Genomic DNA, 21402 nt, shown 5'->3' with positions numbered 1-21402 from the left:
CCAGCCAGCCCACCACCACCTCCTCCCTTTTGGATCAGAGAATTAAAGGACTCATTTAAAAAGCAAATGTGTGCTCTGGGGGAATGACTACAGAAGCCGGCTATCATTATTTCACTAACTGCGTGTGTCCAGGCTTATTTGTCCGGGATTGGTTGGAGGAAACAAGAATCTTAGAACATCTCTCATCTGAAGAAGCACAAGTAGGCAAACCTATTCGGCCTGTCTCCGTTTCCAGTATTCTCCCCAGTAATCTCTGTAAACCATTCAAAATGTCCAGAAATTCTACTCTTTCGGCAAGTAAGGGCCAGACGAATCTAGTTCATAGCATTGCGACACAAGTATCACCAGTCATACAAGATTGAGGGTCATAAAAAAAACGCTCCATTGGAAAAGGTCTTTAGGTCATTCCCAAAAATACTTTTCAGATGCCTTGTTAAGTACAAGTTATTTGAAGTATGTTCAAATTGATTTGATTTTAAAATGTTATTTTTATTTCAGACTACAAAGGGCATAAATAACAAGTGTATTTACCTCTGCAGAGGGAATTAGCTTTTTAAAAGAGGCATGGAAGACCCCACCCACATATCAGTGAGATCATAGAGCTCCCTCCAGGGAGCTGAGATCACTCACAGGTTCTGTCCTCACACTCGATGGCTGTCAACTAGCAGGGTCCAAGGTTTCCAGGAGAAATAGCTTCTAAAAATGCATCTATTTAGAACATGCGACAAAAAGCTATTCCTGTCTCTCTTGGGGTACAGTGAACCCATGGTGTTAGGCCTGGAAGTGACTCTAAGGCCCACTGTTCACACTGACATTACCATGAGCACAAATTAAAACTAAACAATGGTTAAAATATGTAGGTCAGAAGCTCAAAGGTTTTGGCAACAAGAATTGGGTGGGAAATATCATGCCTCGCAGTTCAAAGGAATCCATCTGGCCACAAATAAAATACTTTCTTGGCAGTTGCGGAAGTTTCTCCCCAGTGTTGGCTGCTGCACCCAATTGTTAATTGTTTCTTCTGCCAGACTGTCAGGTTCTTGGGATTGGAGCCTGACTGTCTAGGTGATTCATCCTTGATCCTAGCCCAGCGCATGCCTGGTGTTTTGAATGGGTAAATGAGTTAAGTTTCAAATGCTTGATTTTTGATGTCCTGCTTCATGAGATGGACGACCAATTGTCTGAGTATTTTCACTGTCCCAAGCCTTGGTAGATCTCTTACTGTTGGCATGTGTGCCGATAGCACTAAATTCAGGAGAAGACATCCAGATTCTAGACATCTACACATCTTCCCTAGGATCCACTGGATAAACCACGAGGGTATGTCACTGAGCTTCTGCTTCATGAAACAAATGTGATAATTATTTTAATAACACAGTTGAAGTATTTGAAGATACTGTAGGTTTTTACAGCTTTCATATTTATAAGGCATGGGTAGTCATTTTGGCAGTTTACCTAAATACATTTTGTCTTATTTCCATACATATTTCCTGGATTTTGAGGCCGGCACCTGCTTTAGAAAGAATACCAGTGATACCCCTATTCCTGTAAATTCACTTTTTTTAAATTGTGGTCAAACTTGCATAACATAAAATTTACCATTTTTCAGTGCACAGTTCAGTGGCATTAAGTACATGCACATTGCCGTGTAACCATCACCACCATCCATCTCCACAACCTTTTCATCTTCCCAAACAGCCCTGTCCCCATTAAACACTAACTCCCTTTTCTCCATCCCCCAGTTCCTGGAAACCCCCATTCTAGTTTCCGTCTCTATAAATTTGGCTACTCTAGCTACTTCATATAAGTGGATTCATACCGTATTTGTCTTTTCGTAACTGGCTTATTTCACTTAGTATAAGATCCTGTCAGGGAGGAAGAAAACTTCCCTCTACCCTTCTGTGTTCTTCTGGCTGGTCTAAGAATTAAATTGACATGAGATAGATTAACAGGAAAGATCAAATTTAATTTTGCACATAAGGGGAACCCTACATACATGAGAGGGTCAGAGAGAGAAAGGTAAAATGAGGTATGTATGCCACCCTGAGCTAAGGAATGGGATAGGAGCCTGGGGCTTCCAAGGACAGGAGGGTCATTCACAGGATGATAAAAGGAAGAGCAGACGCTGGGTACTTAGGTATTTGCCCTGCCATATACGTGATGCCACTCAGACAAAATTTATCTCCGGTAATAACTCTTTTCTGGGAAAAATCCCCAATTTAAATTCTTGTAGGTAGTTGAGGGAGGAGCAGTAGTTTCTCTTGAACCCACAGGGGCTCTATTGCCTTTAACCCCTCGTGCAAAAGTAACACATTTAGGGGAGGCTCGTTCTGAGCCCCTAAAATCCTCAAGGCTCATCCGTGTTGTGGCCTGTGTCCGAATTTCCTTCCTTTTTAAGGCTGAATAATATTCCGTTGTATGTATATTCCACATTTTGTTTATCCAATCATACATCAGTTGACACTTGGGGGGACAAGTATCTCTTAAAGCCCCTGCTTTCAGTTCTTCTGTGTACGTACCCAGAGGTGGGATCGCTGGATCATACGATAATTCTCTCCACTGTACTGTTTTCCACACCGACTGAATCATTTTACATTCCCATCAGCAATGCCAAGGGCTTCAATTTCTCTACATCATCATCATCCCTTGTTGTTTTCTGAGCTTTGGGTAATAGCCATCCTGATGGGTTTGAAGTGGCATCTCTTTGTGGTTTTGATTTGCATTTCCCTACTACTAAGTGATGAGCGTCTTTTCCTGTGCTATTCACCATTTGTATATCTTCTTTGGAGAAATGTGCATTCTTTGCCCATTTTTAAATCAGGCTTGGGTTTTGGTTGTTGAGTTGTAGGAGTTCTTTATATATTCTGGATATTAATCCATTATATGATTTGCAAATATTTTCCCCCATTCTGCAGGTCACAAACTCACTTTTTAATCAAGTGAAAATTTACTTCCAATTTTAAAAGGACCTGGGTTAGGACCTAACCTCTGTTTTGTATGTAGTTCCTCACTGTTTTCCATAAAGTTACTGCCAAGATGGATGGGCAGAACGCCTCAGCACTGGGGAGCTTGTGTGACTATTCAGCTTGGGTCAGAATTTGGAAGACAAAAACAATGCTTTGTTTATGCAAATCAAGGTAAGAAAAATCCAGAGAAAGCCCCAAACAGTGGTCTTTGTTGCCATTGGAATAGATTGAGGAGATGTATTATTTGGTCACTGTCTCCATCAGTTATCCTGGACTGAGATGGAAAAGAACCCTAAGAAGCGGGGGGTACTTTAAACCTTGCCATCCAGCTTTGTCATTTGTTGAATGAACTTTATGCCTTACAGCAGCCTTTTTATTTATTTATTTTTAATAGATCTTTATTGGAGTATAATTGCTTCACAATACTGTGTTAGTTTCTGTTGCACGACAGAGCGAATCAGCCATATGCACACACATGTCCCCATATCCCCTCCCTCTTGAGCCTCCCTCCCTCCCATCCTCCCTATCCCACCCCTCTAGGTCATCGCAAAGCACCGAGTAGATCTCCCTGTGCTATGCTGCTGCTTCCCACCAGCCAACTATTTTACCTTCGGTACAGCAGCCTTTTTAAAGAGAACGAGCTGGCTGAATGGGACTAGGAAGTAATATCTACCGATCAGAAATCATTAAACACTCTTCCAAATGTTCACAGTGTTTCAAAGAAATGTGTTAAGTTGCCATGTACAAATTGTATATTAAGGACTCGTTTTCACTGATTAATAAGCACAGGAGGAGAAAAGATTTTTTAAAAAAGCTTCAGTGGCCATCAGGATGGTAACATTAATTTCCCTTGCCCACAAATGTTTGGAAAAGTTAAGACTCAGCAAGTATAGAGCAAGCTGAGTCCTTCAGACAAGAAGAAATGAGCAATATACCATCGACCTCAACCATGAGATGGTGGCGAGGCAGATTGAATTAACTGATAGACACCATTTTTGCTGATCTTTATATTTCTTTTCATGTCTTTTTTTTTTTTTTTTTCAATAAAGGCGATTCATAAAGGTGATGCGACTGGCTTGGGGGTGAGGGAGGAAGCGTTCCACGCAAGGGCAGTAGCACAGGGTGAAGAAAGCAAGCCTGGTGGGTGACTCCAGGCTTCAGGAAATCTCAGCAGAGGAGGGAAGGGAGCCTGCAGGGAGTCTGGGGGCACAGGCCAGGCCCACCGACACCCATGGCATCCAGCTTCTGGAATGTCCTGCCTCAGAATGCATTCACCCAAAGGAGAAAACCTGGCTTCCACTGTAGTTGCAGAGGAACATTTGTGGGTGGGCACAGGGTACATTTCGCCTGAAGCTGTGGGACAGGGCTTGAGGGTGAGCGGGAAGCAAGCTATTTATTTGGGGTGGCATCGGGCTGTCCCCTCCCCTCCTTGCCATGGGCCTCTTTGCCCTCCTGGCATGATGCTCACCCCACCCCATCTGGTGGCCACAGCCCCTGGACCCCCTTCCAACTCGGAGGAGGGACAGTAGCCAACCTGATAGGTGCTTTCTCCACCCCTCAGCCCTTGGGCCTCCCCACTGCACCCCTACCAAGGCCTGCCTCTCCCAGGCAGGGAGTCTATGGGGAGGTGCCCTCGGGTGATGGAGCTGGCAGCCTTGGAGCGCCCTGGCCCTGCCTTCCACCAGGGACAGCCCGAGGGAGACAGCGCAGAGGCAAGAGGCTTTGCTCTCCTCCCGCACAAAGTCCTTGGTGGAGACCCTAGCACGGAGGCTTGCAGACAGCCAGAGCGAAGAACCACAGACCGAGCGGCTCCAACAACGGGCGCTCTTGGTCTCACAGCTCTGGGGGCTGGAAGTCTAAGGCCAAGCGGTCGGCAGGGTTGGTTTCTCCTGAGGCCTCTCTCCTTGGCGTGTAGACAGCCGTCTTCTCCCTGTGTCCTCACCTGGCCTTCCGTCTGTGTCTGTGTCCTAATCTCCTCTTATCTAGACACAGTCATATTGGATCAGGGCCCATTCCAATGACCTCATTTTAACTTAATTACCTCTAAAAATCCTATCTCCAAATACAGTCACATTCTGACGTCCCAGGGGTTAAGGCTTCAACCTAGGAACTTGGTGGGGGGAAGACGATTCAGCCCATGACACAGGTCCCAGCTCTTATGCCAGATCGGCTCGGTTCTGTGGCCCTGAGCTCCGCGTACCTGGGACTTTCCTCTCTGCTGTTGAGCTGCTGCTAAGTGATCATAAACAGCATCTCCACTAGTTGGGATCCCCCTGTGGGGAACACGTGGCTACCACTCCCCCTCAGCACACAACTTTGCAGTTGCGGAGTGTGATCGCACACACACACATGCACACGCACACACATATGCACCCGGCAGCTGGAGGAGATCCTGGTTTGGGGGACACAGGTGTCCCCCAACCCCCATTCCAGAACTTCTGTGTATATCTGACCCCAAGCTCCGATCCTCCAGCCCGGCCTCGCCTCCAAAACCCTAGAGCTGTTGCTCACGCTTCCCGCTAGACCCCAGCTCTTGGTTTGGAGAGACCGAATGCCAAGATGCTTAGTGACTGATTAATCTGTTCCTTGCACAAATGTGTCTCAGAGGCTGGTGCGGTGCCAGGCACTGAGCCAAGGGGTGGTGACGTGGACAGGAACGTCCCAAGGAGCCTGCCACCGAAAGCTCAGCGCTGGCGGCAGATGCAAGAGCTTGATACCTTCGCAAGCTCTGATGGTGTCCTGGTGCTTCTCAGACGTCTGCTCTAACCTTTATGTCCACCCAGAGGATTAGGCAAACATGCCACCACTTTATTGGAAAGAAAACTGAGCTTCACAGAGGTTAACCAGCAAAGCATGGAAGAGGAACCCAGGTCTGCCTGCCTTAAGGCCTGGGGAAGGAAGACCTCAGCTAGAAGACTCTGCCTGGTCTGAGTGTCACTCGTCCGCCCCCCCCCCCACGTCCCCCGTCCCCCGCGCCCCCGTCCTACAGCCACCAGCATCCTGTTCTGTCTCCCTATAGCGATGGGCAGCCTGGTGTATCCCTCCCCCAGCTCTGACAAGTGAACTAACACACGGGCCCCCATGTCACAGCCTCCCCTGACCTGTGGCATTAAGGACCCAGTTTCGAGGCCGGGGGTCCTTCGGCTCCAGAACGCCTCTACTTGGTGTCAGAGCTCAGCAGCTTTCGGGAAGAGAGCAGCCGCCTTATAAATGCTGCCTGTCTGGCCTGCGGCCTGAGAGGAGCCCCGGGGCAGGGGGCCAGGCCAAACTGCTGTTTGTCTGGGTGGAGCCTGTCGTCACACTGTTTATCCACCTCTGCCGGGGCCCCAGGCCCCTCTGTGTGCTGCAGCTGCAGAGTCGGCCCTGAGCTCCTGCGGTCACCGTCACCGCGCTGCTGGTTCCAGCCCCCCGCTCCGCCTGGCCTCCGCACCCCGCTGCCCCGCGCTCTGCTCCACGAGGAGGCCAGAGTCAGCCAAGGCCACGGACCCGCCGCTGGAGCCATGGTGGGGCCACGTGGCCAGCCGCTCGGCCCTGCCCGTCTGCACCCAGGCTGCGCCTGTGAACCCGGCTTGGGAGGGCAAAACGAGGGCGGGTGTGGGGCTACTGGGAGGCCACGGGGAGGCTCTTGAATTGGACTCGCGGCTCTGGGGAGCCACTGGGGTGCTGGGGAAGGGATGGAAGAGGAAGGCCGGGGTTGGACTCCTGTGTCTTTCCTTGGTTGCTCTGTGAGCTCGGGGAGGTTACTCTACCTCTCTGGGCCTCAGTTTCTGCTCCTGAAAATGAGAGTAATATTACCTATTTCATGGCTTTATTGTAAGGCTTAAATAAGGTATGACATGTGGAGAGATATGACATGTGGAGGACCCCGGAACAGTGCCCGGCACACAGCGGGGACCCCACACACGGGAGTGTTTTCCCCGAGGCTCTCTGCTGTGGCCTCCAGGCCAGGACAGTCTGCTGTGCTGTCTCCCAGGGCCGCACCCCTGATCTCATGTAGCCCCCTTCTCCTAAGGGGGGGGGGGCGAGTTTTCTGCGTGATCTGCTGCCCTGACCATGGGGGTCAAGGGAGGTCGTAGCAGGAAGCCCGCACGTGGCTGCACGGCTTTAGGGCTTCCACTGTGTGTTTGAGCTTCCCAGTGGCTCAGCGCCATGGCCCCAGCCTCCCACCTCTACAATGTTGGGACAGTGGGACGGGGGTCAGGGCAGCCCTAGACCACTTACTGGTGGTGACCCGGGGTTTGTCCTATCACAGGTCCATGGGTACAAAGGAGTCAAATTCCAAAACTGGGCGAGGACCTATGGCTGTTACCCGGAGATGTACTACCAGCCCACGTCCGTGGAGGAGATCAGAGAGGTGAGTGCCCATCTCAGCACAGGGCCCAGTGGTCCAGCTGCCGGACCTCCAGCTCCATCTGGGCCCTGTGGACCAGGCCAGCCCCAGGGAGGAGGTGGACTTCCCAGCTAAGACCCTCATCCCCACCCCAGAACTGCCGGTGGGGTGACAGCTCCATGTGGTCGGCTCCAGCTGAACTCTGCTGCTGCGTGACCACCTGTGGTGTCTGCCAGTGACTGCCAGATTTTTATTTCTGGCTCAGGTCTCTTCTCTGAACTTCAGATTCGCTTCTGACTTCTTTCATCAAAGACATCACAAACTTATATGCCCCAAACGATGTTTTTGATGTTTATTTGCTTTCAACCTGTCCTAATGTAGTCTTCCCTGACTCTGTACCGACCACGGGATTGCTCAAACTAGAAGCCAGGAAGTAGGTCACTGTCCCTTATCGGACCTCAGCAAGTCCTGCCTCAGAAGTTTCTAGAACCCACCTCCTTCTCTCCGGCACTTTTGTCACTAAGCCCAGGCCACCATCCCTTCCTCACATGCCGTGGCCTGTGATGGCCTCACCCCTGATCTCCCAGCTTCAATTCTTACCTCCCTCAAATGCACTTTCCACAATCAGCAAAAGTAATTTTCTTAAAATGTAAGTTGAATTGGGCTACTTCCTTGCCCTTCAGAGGCTTTCATTGTTTGTGGAATAAAACCCCAACTCCTGACCCCAAGGCCATGCATCCTCTGGGCCTGTCTCTCTGGCCTCCCTAAGGTCCCTCTCTCCCTGGCTCGCTACCTCCGTACCTTAGTACTTGCTGTTCCCACCACCTGGGATGCCTGTCCCATCGCTTTTAATGGGACGGACTCCTTTTCATCCTTTAGGTCTCAAAGTAAATCATCTCCTCAGAGCCTTCCCAGACCATCTTATCTGAGTATTTCCCCATCTTCTGTATCTCAGCTCCTTGCTTATTTCTTTCATTGCATGTTCAAAACCTGTGGTTATTTCGTTGACATGAACGTTTGCATGCTTTTGTCTCTCTCCCTCATAAGGATTTAAGACCATGCTTGTCTTGTTTTCCATTTTATCCTCAGCACCCAGCCCTGTGACCTGTACACAGGAAGCACTTACTGAATATTTGTTGAATGAGTGAGTGAATGAAAGAACGAACGGACATGACCCAACTTCTGCCCTTAAAAGGCTTGCCCCTAAGACAGGCTGCATGTGACTAACCCCAGAGGATGCAGACGTTTCACTAGCACCAGCAGAGCACAGAGAAGGGAGAAATTCATGCTGCGTGTGTGTGCATGGGTGTGAGTCTGTGAACAGGTGTGTGTGAGGGCACTTGGAGGAGAGCAGTGGGAACGACACTGTCACCACTAAGTGATCAGCACCACTGCTTCATATCTGTGGTCTCATCCATCCCCACAACCCCCTGTGAGGTAGTGATTATTATCCCCATTTTCCAGATGAGCAAACTGAGGCTCAGAGAGGCTTTGTAATTTTCCCATATTAGTAAGTGTCAGAGCCAGGATCCAAACCAGGATTCAAAACCCCCAATTTCTCATGCATGAGAATGAAGGAAAGTGGTCACTGAGCCGGGCCCTGGAGGATGCATAGGAGCTCAACAGGGAGCTGGGCAAGGGCAGTGTGAGGTGAAGGAAGGTGAGGAGGACACCTGGAGAGTCGTCAGACGTGGCTGCCGGAGGGTGCATGGGGGAAGGGGAGGGCAGAAGAGGAAGGCTGGGAGGCAGAGTGGCTTTGAACAGATCTGAGGGCCTTGAATGCCGAGGCAATATGCTTCATTCTGAGCTGAGGGGAGAGGGTGGAGGGGTGCTGATGTCCTGCGTGTGAAGGCCGTTTCTAGCCGTGCTAGCCGGCACAACTGTGAATTACAAATAGCAGGAGGCTACTGCAGACCCGTGTTTCCCTGGAGAGCTGGTAGGGTTAGGGGGCGGGAGGTGGGGGCTGGGGATAAAAATAGTTGTGTGGTCAAGGGAGTGCGAGGGAGATGCTGTTAAACAGATGTCTTCATTGTATTGACATTCAGTAGAACCTGCAGCCTTACACGTGCTTCACGCATGGGGGTGGGCATGGAAGACAAGGGCTATGGAGCATTTCCCAATCTTCCTTGACCCTGGAACCCCTCGAGGTATAAATCCGGAGACTGGTGTTCCACGCCCAGACACAAGGGTGAAAGAGTATGGATTCCTTTGAGTGACACCACGCATTCATTTCTTTATTCATTCAAGATCACTAGAGACGGCCTATTCCCGTCAGGCCCGGGGTAGACACGGGGCTACAGTGTCAAATTAAGCCACCGCCCCTGCCCTCGGGAGCCTTCATCCCACCCTGGGAGGCAGCTGAGGCCCATGCGGGCCAACACGAGGAGAAGGGCCTTCTTCTGAAGGTGCCGGGTGCCTTTGAAAGGTTTTGCCCAGGAGAAGAATGTGATCAGGTTTGCCAGCTGCCTCGGGGAGCACGCCCAGGAGCCCCACTTTAGGGTGCTTCCTTGGTTCTGCCTCCCGCTCGCTTCCCGGCCCGTCTCTCTGGCTCTTTCCCGGAGTGGCCTGCACAGCGGCCTCCAGCCAGGCAGGGCCTTGGGGGGCTGGGGGCCCAGAGCCTGGGCGGCCCTGCGGCCTCACGGAGAAGGGCCTGGGCCGGGGCTGACGCAGGCGTTGCCTCAGCAGGTGCTGGCCCTGGCCAGGCAGCAGAACAAGCGGGTGAAGGCGGTGGGCGGCGGCCACTCACCGTCAGACATCGCCTGCACCGACGGCTTCATGATCCACATGGGCAAGATGAACCGCGTCCTCAAGGTACTCGGAGCCCTGGGCTCCCCACCTCTGCTGGGCCCCATGCCGGGCAGCCATGGCCTCCGTCTCAGAATCCAGGCGGAGACTCCTTAGCCTTTTCCCTTGGGCCTTATCCCCTCCCCACCTCTGAGTCCCAAAGTGACCCCCCCATTCCTGGTCCCCGGTGATCACCCCTCCCCAGGGTCCTGCCTGGGCTTGCTCAGGCCTCTCGTCTGGTGTGTGCGCCCCCTTGTGGCCACGGAGAGGATGTCCTTCCTCCCCTCCGGCCAGAGCCTCCTCTCCACTTCTCTAGAACAACAATGGCAAGTCAGGCCCCCAAGGGTGGACTCACAATGACAAATCCAGAAGGCTTTGCAATTAACTTGTTTTACGTATGGGGAAACTGAAGATCAGAGAGGGAGAGTGATTTGCCTAAGGTCATACAGCTGATCAGCAGCAGAGTGGGCCGCAGACTCAGGGACCTGACATCAGCCCTGTGCTGGGATACTGTCCGTGCAATTCAGCCATGAATTCAGGCCCCACCACCACCCCCTCAGGTGCCTGCCTGGGAGTGAGAGTTCTGGCAGGCGTGCCGCCCGTTAGGAGGGCTCCTGTTCTCACCTGACCTGACGGGGCCAGCTCCCCTGAGCTGTAATTTTTGCCAGGTACCCTCCCCTCCAGCCCTGCTAGCAGAGGTTCTGGGTTTCTCTCTACTATTTATTTCCTGATTTGCTCAGGCTGACGGTCACCACCCCGTAGAAAATGTTCCAGTCAAGACATCAGTCATGATCAGTCATCAGCAGAAATTAACTCTGATCGCTAATCAGTGAGGTCTGGGCTCCAGTAATTGATTTTGCCAGGCCCTGGGCTCGGGGTCAATGGAATGTGTGTTTTGGAGTCACACAGATGGGATTCTCATCTCGGTTCCGCCACGGATGTTTGTGTGACCTTGGGCAAGTGACTTCAAGTCCCTGAACTTCAGTCTCCTCGCTGTGAAATGGAGAGAGACTGCTCCTCCCCCGACCCCCGGGGCAGCCATGGTTGGGGGCGGTGGGTCTCAGGACACAGCACAGCTCCCCCAGTCCTGCAGTGACTTGGGCAAATCCCTTCTCTTCCCTGCTTCTTATTTCTTTCCCCTGTGAAAAGAAGGGTTATGCAGAATAGTCCCAAAGCCCCAGCACGCTAGGGCTCTGCCTGCACCCCTTTGGCTGCCTGCAGCGGGAGACATGCTTGTACTCACAGCCCTGTGGGGCTGCAGGACAAGGACTGAGCGACGGCCTAGCTCATCCCAATCTCCGCTGGTCTCTTGCAGGTGGACACGGAGAAGAAGCAGGTGACCGTGGAGGCCGGCATCCTCCTGGCTGACCTGCACCCACAGCTGGACAAGCACGGCCTGGCTTTGTCCAAGTAAGAGCCACCTCCCTGATTCCCAGGTGGGCCAGTGATGGCCCCTGCTCCCTGCCCTGGCCTTGGCTGGACACTCAGGCATCTGTCAGGAGCCAGAGAGAAGCACTTCTTAGGATGCACCTGTTTCTCTGGACCCCTGTTCCTCCCCCACAGAGTACCCATCTCCCCATCCCCTGTGTTCAGGGGCTATTGTGTGAGAATAGAAAGAAATAGGCCAGCATTAAAAAAAGTCTAGTACAGGGATGGGAAAACCATGCATTAAGTCTTTCTTAAAACTTGCAGTAAAACTATATGAACCCAAACAGAAGGATATACAAAATAAGCACTCAGAGAAGCAGAAGAGCATGCTGATTGAGACACAGGCTTCCTGGTATACCTATATGTGGCTTCACTTGTTTCTCCTTCTAAACATGGTATCAGTGAATGCTCAAGTTTAATATCATGGGGCTTCCACTGAAATAGGAAATGAATTTGGCTGAATGCAGCCAAAGGAGTGAATGTCTAACTGTGGGGTTTCAACCACTAGAAACAAGTGACAGAATTATTTTGGATATTGGGGTAGCAATCTCTTCACAGCTGGAAATTGCAACCATAGAAGCCTGTGGTTGGTCTTCAAGTGTGGGTGGTCCATTCACCTAGCTTTCTCATTGCAGGCCCTGAGGCATCACTATACTTTTTCACTCTGAAAACCGTTGTGTTTCTGCCTCTCCAAGGGTCATGGCAACTCAAACATTTATGGAGTGTCTACCATGTGCAGGCTTTGTTCAGGCCCAGAAGAGGCCAGGATGAATAAAGCCCAGACCCACTCACAAGGAGCTCCCTGCAAGGGTGGTGGGGAGACAGACCCACAAAGTGACAAGCATGACACAAAGCAAGAGGCTCAATGCCAGAGATGTGTTCAGGGCACCGTGGGGTTCTTGGGGGCCCATGTTCAGCCTTGGCAGGCAGGGGAATGTGTGAAAGGATGGGAATCAGGGCAGGCTTCCTGCAGGAGGGGCCCCTTGGTGGAGCCCTAAAGGATGACCTGGTGTGAACCAGAAAAAAGAGAGGAGAGAAGGGCTTCAGGCAGAGAGAGCAGCGTGAGTGAAAGCCCAGGAGAGGGAAGGTGTGGCAGTGTGCAGGGGTCTGTATGCAGCTAGCGGACACATCTCCGTGACCAGCGACGACAGGAGATATGTTCCGTTAATCACAGGCTTTAGCTTCTGGGCCCTGGAGCATCTCTGTGCCCTGCTCATGATGTATCTCTGTCCTCCCTGGGGACCCAGTCCTCCTCAAGTACCTGCCTGCACGGGGCTCATCTGCCTCTCAAAGGGAGTTTGGATGTCCTGTCCTGGGTATCCCAGGGGCCACCTAGGTCTGCAGCTCCAAGGATGCTGTGGGGACCTCGGGAGTGGCTGGGGGCTTGGGGGGAAGCACAGAGCTGTGTCAGGCCACATGCCGGTGGCTTCATGCCCTCTCTCATCATATCATCATCCCTGGGAGGAAGGACTGGAACCCCCATTTAAGGATGCAGAAAGCAGTGTCTTGAGGCAAAGGTGCTTCTCAAAGCCACGCAGCTGGAAAGCTCTGGAGCTCCCACTGTGTGGTGAGCCAGAGGGAGCAGGGCACAGGCGCTGTTCCTAAGACAGCAGCTTGGTGAAGACCCCAGCTCCAGAAGCAGGCCTGGGTGCGAATCCTGCTTCTACCTCGTACCAGCTGTCACTCAAGTTCCTTGACCCTTCTGGGCCTCAGAGTTCTCATCTAGAAAATGGGTCTGTGAAATAGGGGCGCTCAGAGGCCTGCGTGAGTCAAAGGTGCCCCACATAGTAAGGACTAAGTAAGTGTCAGTTCCCCCTTCATTTTCCTGGCTCTGTCTCGCTGCACAGACTCCGGAAGTGACCCTTCCCCTTGGCTTGTTCTCTCCACCCCTCAGGGGACAGAGTCTAATCCTTCCTTCCTAGGTCTTCCTCCCTGAGGGCCTCACGTTTATCCAGCTTATTTCTTTTACTTATTTATTTATTTTTATTGAAAAAAATAAAGTTGATACAGTTGCTTTACAGTGTTGTGTTAGTTTCAGGTATACAGGAAAGTGATTCAGTTTCATGTATGTGTGTGTGTGTATTCTTTTTCAGATTCTTTTCCATTATAGGTTATTCCAAGATATTGAATATAGCTTCCTGTGCTATACAGTAGGTCCTTGTTGGTTATCTATCTTATATATAGTAGTGTGTATCTGTTAATCCCAAACTCCTAATTTATCCCTCTCTTTCCGCTTTGGTAACCGTTAAGTTTGTTTTCTATGTCTGTGCATCCACTTCTGGTTTGTAAATACGTCCATTTGTGCTGTATTTTAGATTCCACATATAAGTGATAGCATATGGTATTTGTCTTTCTCTGTCTGACTTTTCACTTAGTATGATAATCTCGAGGTCCATCCATGTAGCTGCAAATGGCATTATTTCATTCTTTTTTATGGCTGAGTAATATTCCATTGTATATATGTACCACATCCTTATCCATTCAACTCTCAATGGACACTTAGATCAGCTCTTTCTTTTAACGTGGTCCCAAGCCCACTTCGGTGTTGCTCTGTAGTCTCCGTGGGCTTCGTGGACAAGGGTAGACTTACTGCAGGTTGGTGAAACATCCCCTCCCCTGTCATGGGCACATGGCTGTCCTCAGTTCTTCACTATCGTTCATGATGCCTTGATGAATGTCTTCGTGCATCTGCCTTCCCACATGCTGGGGCATTCCCTGCGACAGGGTTTCTGTGGTCTTCTTTTGACATTCTGGTATTTTCACAAGGGGTGATATCACCAAGTCACCCCACTAATGTGGACAAAAAGGCAAGAGTGACACAAGGGTGAGGGCAGAGGAAGGAAGAGGCTTTGATTTCTTTCATCCTCTTCCTGTTTCACCAGGGCTGCCCCAGGTCCCATTGCAGGAGGGTATGAGGCTAGATTTTCTCATCATTGTCAACCTGCCTCTTTGGAAGCCAGGGCCCTCCTGCCTCAGGGGCCCTGGGTCTGTGCTGAGGGCCAGGTTGGGCCAGATCCCCGCCCTCCCGGCCAGGCCCCTTTCTCAAGTGTGAACCAAGGCAACTGGGCTATTGTGAAGCTGTCGTGTAGCGTGCAAAGCTCCGATCTCCTTGGCCCCCAGTGGGCCTTCTGTAAACACTGGTTCCTTTCTCCTTTCAGCCGGGGCTGGGATGTCTCAGAGAAAGCTCCTGAGAAGTAAGATTTCTTAAAAACTCCTGACCCACTCTCTCTCCTGGACCCTGAGATCTGAGTACATCTTTCTAATTCCCGTCCTCAGAGCCCACACCGGTGGAGGCGTCTTACTCTCCTTTAGGAATCTGGTCCTCGTGCACACGGCATCCTCTTATTATTTGTTCCAGGGCCTGGAACACCAGGCTGAGGGGTGCGGGCTTGATCCTGGAGGCCCCGGGGGACCCTGGAGGTTTCTGAGCAGGGCGTGACGTGGTCTCCTTCTCCTGCATCCTCCTACCATCCTGGGACGGCTGTGTGTGCAGTTCTGACACGGGGACTCTACAGGCCTCGATAGGCTGGGTCTGGAGAAGTCTTAGTAGGAGCGTTTGGCCTGCGGTTGGTGGAGAAGATATTGCTGGCAGATGGAGGTCGGAGGAAAAGGGTGTTCTAGGCTGCAGGAAGCCCGAGGCAGGCAGGCAGGCCTCCCCTAGGAGCTGAGCCATATCCCCACCAGCTCATTTGACGGGCCACGCGGCTCACAGACAAGGGCTGGCTTGAGTCAGACGATCTAAGCTGTGGTAAGTTGGGGACGAGATTCCCAGGCAGGAGATGGATCAACTATTCTGCTCTGCGGGGCCTCACACCGAAACCCCAGGGGGCATTGTCACAGGAAGCCTCACTGGTCCCTTCGTCCCTCCCCCGCCCTCCAGCCTGGGAGCCGTGTCAGACGTGACTGCAGCTGGCGTCATCGGGTCCGGAACGCACAACACGGGGGTCAAGCACGGCATCCTGGCCACCCAGGTGAGTCTACCTGCTTCACCCCTGACTGCCAGGGAGAGGGGAGGATGGGACGGAGCCCCTTTCACCCTTTGCTCCGTGGCTGCTGGACAAGCAGGCACTCCAGGGCAGTGTCGGCACAGCTCCACGAGGGCCTCAAGCCCATCCGGGTCTCGCCTCTGACCGAGACTTGGCAGGGGTCCTTCAGAAACATCGTCTCCCCTAACCCTCATCCGTTCCCAGCAGACACAAGTGACGAAGGCACCCTCGTGCATGTTGACGCTGCCCTGCCTCTCAGGAGCCTCCTGGCCACCCTGGGGAAAAGGGCAAGCAGAGCAAAGGGTTCCATCCCCACTGAACGGTCTGAGGCAGGCAAGGCAAGGGGCCTTTCCAGATTAGCAAGTCGGGGAGGAGCCAGGAAGGAGCCCAGCACAGGCGGGCCTGGGATCCGCACCTGACCTTCACCAAAAAGCATTTCTTAAACTTCACGAGAGCCCAGTTTGGGGCACAAGTTTGGGACTCAGACCTGGGCCCCAGACCTAAGTCCGATGTGCTCTGTGTGTGGCATGTGGGCAGGTTATTTAACTCATCTGGACATCCCTGTTTTCAGCTGTCACCTGGGGAGAACACTCCTCAACCCAGGGAGCGTGGTCAATGGGACAGCGTGTGTCAGTGCTGGGGGCTGGATGACAGTTCATGACGCCTGCGTCAGGAACCACCCCTTTGGGGGGCAAACTCCTTTAACTTTCACTATTAGGAGGAGCTTCTAACAGGCCAGGCTATGGCTCCATGAAGCAGGCCGCTGGGGGGCACCCGTGGAGGCTGGCCGCTCACCCTCAGGGGAGAGAGAGAGAGACCCTCGTGTTGGCCGTAGCTCACCGCGTGCTTCCCTGCAGAAGTCCACCTGCACTCTGGGCCACGTGGCCTCTGGCCATCGGAGCATCACTGTTAAGTGCTGGGCTTTGGCTTTTGCCTCCCAGCTCTTTGACTATTGTCTGTGTGACCGGGGAGGGGACAGGTCTCTTCACCTCTGGCTGCCTCAGTTTGCGCCCCTGGAGAATGGGGATGATCACGCCAGCAGTGCGGGCAGGGTGCTTAGCTGAGTGCACACAGTTAGTGCTCAGTACGTGTCTGTGATGGGCTTGTACGTAGGGCAAGGCCCTTTCCAGAGCCCACACTCTACGCTGTCAAAGAAATTTCAGCTTCGTGGCGGCACTGACCGCACTGATGACTTACGTGTTCCCCAGTCAACCAGCCAGGAGCACGGCCCCCCTGTTCTAAGGAAGACGGACACGCCGGCAGGTGCTGTCTGACTGTGGCTTCTGGGAGCTGGTCCCACGTGCTCCAGTCCGGAGCTGCACTGGGTGGGAAGAAAATGGCCAACAGCACTTTCCAAGGATTCACTTTGTTTTCTCACCACCAGGGGGAGCCACTTCAGTTACTGTTCCTTAAATCCGCACTTTGCTCTCTCATCAGCCTCATGCACGCACACCGGTGGCCCTTGTCCTTTTCCTCCCCCCTCTTTCAAGCACAAAAGCCCCAGAGAATCACCAGGCAAGGGAGAGGCACCCTGAGGGGATGCCGTGAGCCAGGGAAGGGGAAAGGCCCAGGGCATTCGACCACGAAGCAAAGCAAGGTAGGTTTTGTGGGACCTGATTCCCAGGCACTCAGAGCCCTCCGTAGACTTGTCGTTACCCCCTCAGGGCGGGGTTCACTGTCCAGGAGAGCCCAGTGGTAACTGGGGGTGAAGGGTAATAAACCACCCCTCCCAAGATCTGGCCACAGTCCTAGTCTACTCTCCAGGGGTGAGGTCAAGCTGGTTGCCTCAGTTTCTACAAAGTGATCAGCAGAGTACGGAAAAGAATTCTGAGTGGTCAGAAATCAAAATGCACGTGAGATTTACTGGCCACTTCCCTGAGGAGGCTCAGCTGAGCAGGATGGGGCCCTGCACGCAATAGACGGGAGGGGACTGGCATCTTTAATATCCACTGTACCCCAGGCAGTTAGCTGGGTGCTTCACATACTGTCTCAGAGTTGCTTATTATCCTCATTTCACAGATGAGGAAACAGAGAGGTTAAGTCACCTGCCCAAGGTCACACAGCTGGTGAATCATTGTCCGCATTTATTGTCACTGGACCCTGCTGCAGTGTTTCACTGGCAGCTCTCAGGCTCTGCCCTGGATCTCAGACAAAGTCTGGTTTTTATGAAAGTCATTCTGGCGCCCTCACTCCCACAGAGGGCCACCGTGCCCCATTTCTGCCAATTTCTCCTCTTTGGTCTTGGCTGCTGTTGATTAGAATTAGTTCAGCTTTATCTGTTCTCTCACCCTGAGCACCCAGCCACCAGCTGCACATGTCGAAAGCAATTTCCATCCAAATGAGCAGGTAGCAGAAAAGTACTTCCACAGGCAATGAAAGAGGATTCCTCTGGAAATGGGGGCCAAGGGCAAGGATACTGACGTTAACCACCTGTCTTCAACTGGGCAGCCCACTCTTTGCAGAGACCAGAGGTTTCCAGTTGTGTGTGGCCACGTAGGGGAATCTAGTTCCTGAGGCAAGTGAGAGGTCCCCGAATGAGAAGATGGACTTGGGTTGGTGCCCAGGGGGGCGACAGGCAGAGAGAGCCTGCAGGGGACCCTGGTCCCCGGGCTGCATGTTGGGACAGCAGGGCCGGCTCTCCCCCAGATGCACACACATCCTCCCTTTGCCTTCACAAGCCACCTCCACCCAGGGCCTCGGGGCTCTTTGGAGCCTGTCTCGTCTTAGACTTCTTCCGGGCAGAGGACAAGCTTGCTGCATCCTGAGTGTGAAGTCCACAGAACGATCAAGGCAGCGGTGGGAGGGCAAGCCATCAGGGTCCCAAGGAACCACAAGTGATACATGGGCCCCCTCCCTGCTGAGGGCTGATGCCACCCAGACACAGCCTCCTTCTCCCCATTTCCCCTTTCTCCCTCCCCCAAGACTGAGGCTCCCTCAGGCTGTGACTGGAGACCCAGCTGGGAAAGTTCCCTGTGACCAGATGATGGCGGTCTTCTGGGAGTAGGAGATACCTGGCCTCACTTCCAAGGACAAACAAGGAAGTGAGGGCTTCACGCAAAGTCTAGGGGTTCTGAAACGTGGCTCGTCTCCCACTGCCAGGTGGTGGCGCTGACCCTCCTGACGGCCGACGGGACCATTCTCGAGTGCTCCGAGTCCAGCAACGCGGAGGTGTTCCAGGCGGCACGGGTGCACCTGGGCTGCCTCGGAGTCCTCCTCACCATCACCCTGCAGTGCGTGCCCCAGTTCTACTTGCAGGAGACTGCCTTCCCCTCGACCTTGACAGAGGTACTGTCTCTCCTTCATCAGAAAATAAATGGAGGGCATTAATAAGTCATGCTCCACTGAGAGCCCCCGTGGCTCTGTAGGCCCCCTGAATGGGGCAGTGGGCTGACCTCACCAGACCTTCGCTGGCCCTAGGTTACTGTAGCAGTATCCCTTTGTGAGCAGGTCAGGGGAGCTCAGAGGAACTGGATGATGGGGGGCAGAAAGGATAGCTTCTGATTGATAGCAGTGTTTTTTTGAATGAATAAAAACCCATGTTGGCTAGCTGGATGGATGGATGGATGGATACATGGATACATGGATGGCTGGATGGATAAATGGATACATGGATGGATGATGGATGGATGGATGGATGGATGCATGAATGAATAGATGGATGAATGGATTATGGATGGATGGAGGAATGGATACATGGATGGATGATGGATGGATGGATGCGTGAATGAATGGATGGATGAATGGATTATGGATGGATGGATGGATGATGGATGGATGGATGAATGAGATGGATGACTGGATGGATGGATGGGTAGCATGGAATAGGCCTGAAATGCCTGGCAAGCATGGATCTATCCCTGGTAATCACTAAGCTATAGGACTCAAATCTATGGTTCCAAGTCCTTGGCCTGAAAAGCCTGGCAAGCATGGATCTATCCCTGGTAATCACTAAGCTATAGGACTCAAATCTATGGTTCCAAGTTCCTTGGCCTTTGAGTTCCTCCATAATCACCTCACCATTCAATACAGGTAGACCCTCTGTGCAGATGGAGTAGGCAGTGATGCAAGCACTACTGGCCCCACATGGTTATGGTGGGATTGGGGATCAAATTGATCTGGCCTTGAATGCTGGCAGTACCACTTCCAAGCTGTGACCCTGAGCCAGCCATTTAACCTTGCTGAGCCTCAGTTTCCTCATCTAAAAGCAAAATAAATCATGTCTACCTTAAAGTATTGAATCTGAGGATTAAATCAGATAACACCTGCAAAGTGTCTAGTTCAGTATTAAAACATGTTCCCCATGGTACCTAGTCAGTGACAAATGGAAAACATTGTTACCTAGAATCTGGTCTAAAAATCCTTACCATTGGAATTTCTAATGCATTAAAACCTCAAGGCAAAGGATTTAGATCCAGAAGACCCTTTACTCAGAGGTATGGTGGTTGGTGAAACTTTAACCCCAGAAGCTTTAGTCCCAGTTGGTGGCTGAGAAAGTGATTCCGGGGATGCCGTAGGGGACGTGGCACTGATCCCTAGGGTACCAGTGCTGAGCCCGCACGGACCAGTCTTGGCAAATGAGCTGCCTGATGCTTTGGCCCAGGAAGGAGTTGTTTGGCAGTGACGGTGCATGGCTAAGCCGGGGAGCCCCATGAGGGCGGGGCTGGTGCATACGACTGCCTGGACCCACCCCAGACTCTGAGCTCTCCGGGGCCACCTCCAGTCTGCCTCCCCAGACCGGCGTTAAGGGGCAGATCTAGGCCTCTTGTTCACTCCAAGCAGGCCCTAGCTTCAAATATAGTCACATTCTGAGGATGAGGGCTTCAATATATGAATTTGGGGTAGATGCATTTCAGCCCAAAGCAGAGATCAACAAACCCCTGGGTGATTGACCATGGCAGAGGATGAGGTCACCCACGGAGAGAGGGTCTGGTTGAGGAGAGAAGGAAGCCTTACTGCTTAGTGCCCAGGACAGAGCAGCCAAGAGTCCAACGCTGTGGGGAATCAGGGATCGACACGAGGGTCTGGTCATCCCGAGACTGTCGCTGACCTCGGTGAGAATGGTCTCAGTGGAGCAATGGACAGGTTAAAGGGTGGGTGGGCATCTCAGGCAAAGAAGGGAGCTGGGCAGAGACCACCTTCAACCAGAAAGGGGCTGTAACGTGCTGAGTTGTTGAATCCATTTTCCTGCCTCTCACTTAGGTCAGAACTTGTTCATTTCGAAGCTGAATACTTTGACCCAGAGATAAAGAGATTGCTTCCTCTTTGCAAGTAGGACTGGCCCCCGGGCGCACACGCACACACACACGCACACACACACACACAATTACACATCAGTAACACTCAACGAGTATATTGTAAGGACTCTGGGGAAGCAGGCAGGGCCCCAAGCCTGACTGTGCAGCTCACTCTGTGTGACCTTGACCAAGTCCTTCAAACTTCTGGAGCCCCGGTTTCTTTGTCTTTTAAAAGTGGGGTCCGATTAGGTGAACCCCGAGGTCCTTTTCAGTGCAGACGTTCTGTAAACCAGTGCAACACTTCGATACAAAACTGTGCCCGCACCTCGTCACCCAACCCTGGAGACAGAGGGTCCTCTCTTACGTTATTCTTTCTTTCCCCTGGAGCATCTGGTGACGTTCTCGGCCCTTATCCCCAAGGAGGGGCATGAACCCTGGTGGGAAGGCCCCCGTCCTTCCCCTGTGACCCCAGCGCATCCTGCAAGGCCTCAAAGGGCTAGCTCCTGCTTCTCCCCCTCTTCCATGAGTCAGCAGGTCCTCCGTGGATTCTCTCCATCCCCACTAGCGGCTCCTGCTGCTATTCCGCCCCGCGTCATACACCCAGCTTAGGTCTCTGTCGGGCCCGTCATCAGCATCCATGACACCCACGGACAGCCTTCCCTGCCCCCAGTCGCCGG

General features: G+C 52.5%; 1 protein-coding gene across 1 annotated transcript in view; it reads left to right on the top strand.

Annotated features, from left to right (window-relative positions):
- Positions 1 to 6204: 6204 nt before the first annotated feature.
- Positions 6205 to 21402, top strand: part of LOC103015173 (L-gulonolactone oxidase) — a 29158-nt gene continuing 13960 nt past the window's right edge. The window contains exons 1-6 of the mRNA XM_007192736.2: positions 6205 to 6466; positions 7216 to 7317; positions 9979 to 10104; positions 11393 to 11487; positions 15386 to 15476; positions 18591 to 18776. Coding sequence (XP_007192798.2) covers positions 6464 to 6466; positions 7216 to 7317; positions 9979 to 10104; positions 11393 to 11487; positions 15386 to 15476; positions 18591 to 18776 — 603 coding nt within the window. The 5' untranslated portion in view covers positions 6205 to 6463. The remainder of the gene's footprint in view (positions 6467 to 7215; positions 7318 to 9978; positions 10105 to 11392; positions 11488 to 15385; positions 15477 to 18590; positions 18777 to 21402) is intronic.

This window comes from Balaenoptera acutorostrata, chromosome 6 (genome assembly GCF_949987535.1).
Source record: "Balaenoptera acutorostrata chromosome 6, mBalAcu1.1, whole genome shotgun sequence".
Classification (NCBI taxonomy): domain Eukaryota; kingdom Metazoa; phylum Chordata; class Mammalia; order Artiodactyla; family Balaenopteridae; genus Balaenoptera; species Balaenoptera acutorostrata.
This window is presented reverse-complemented; position numbering and strand designations above follow the sequence as displayed.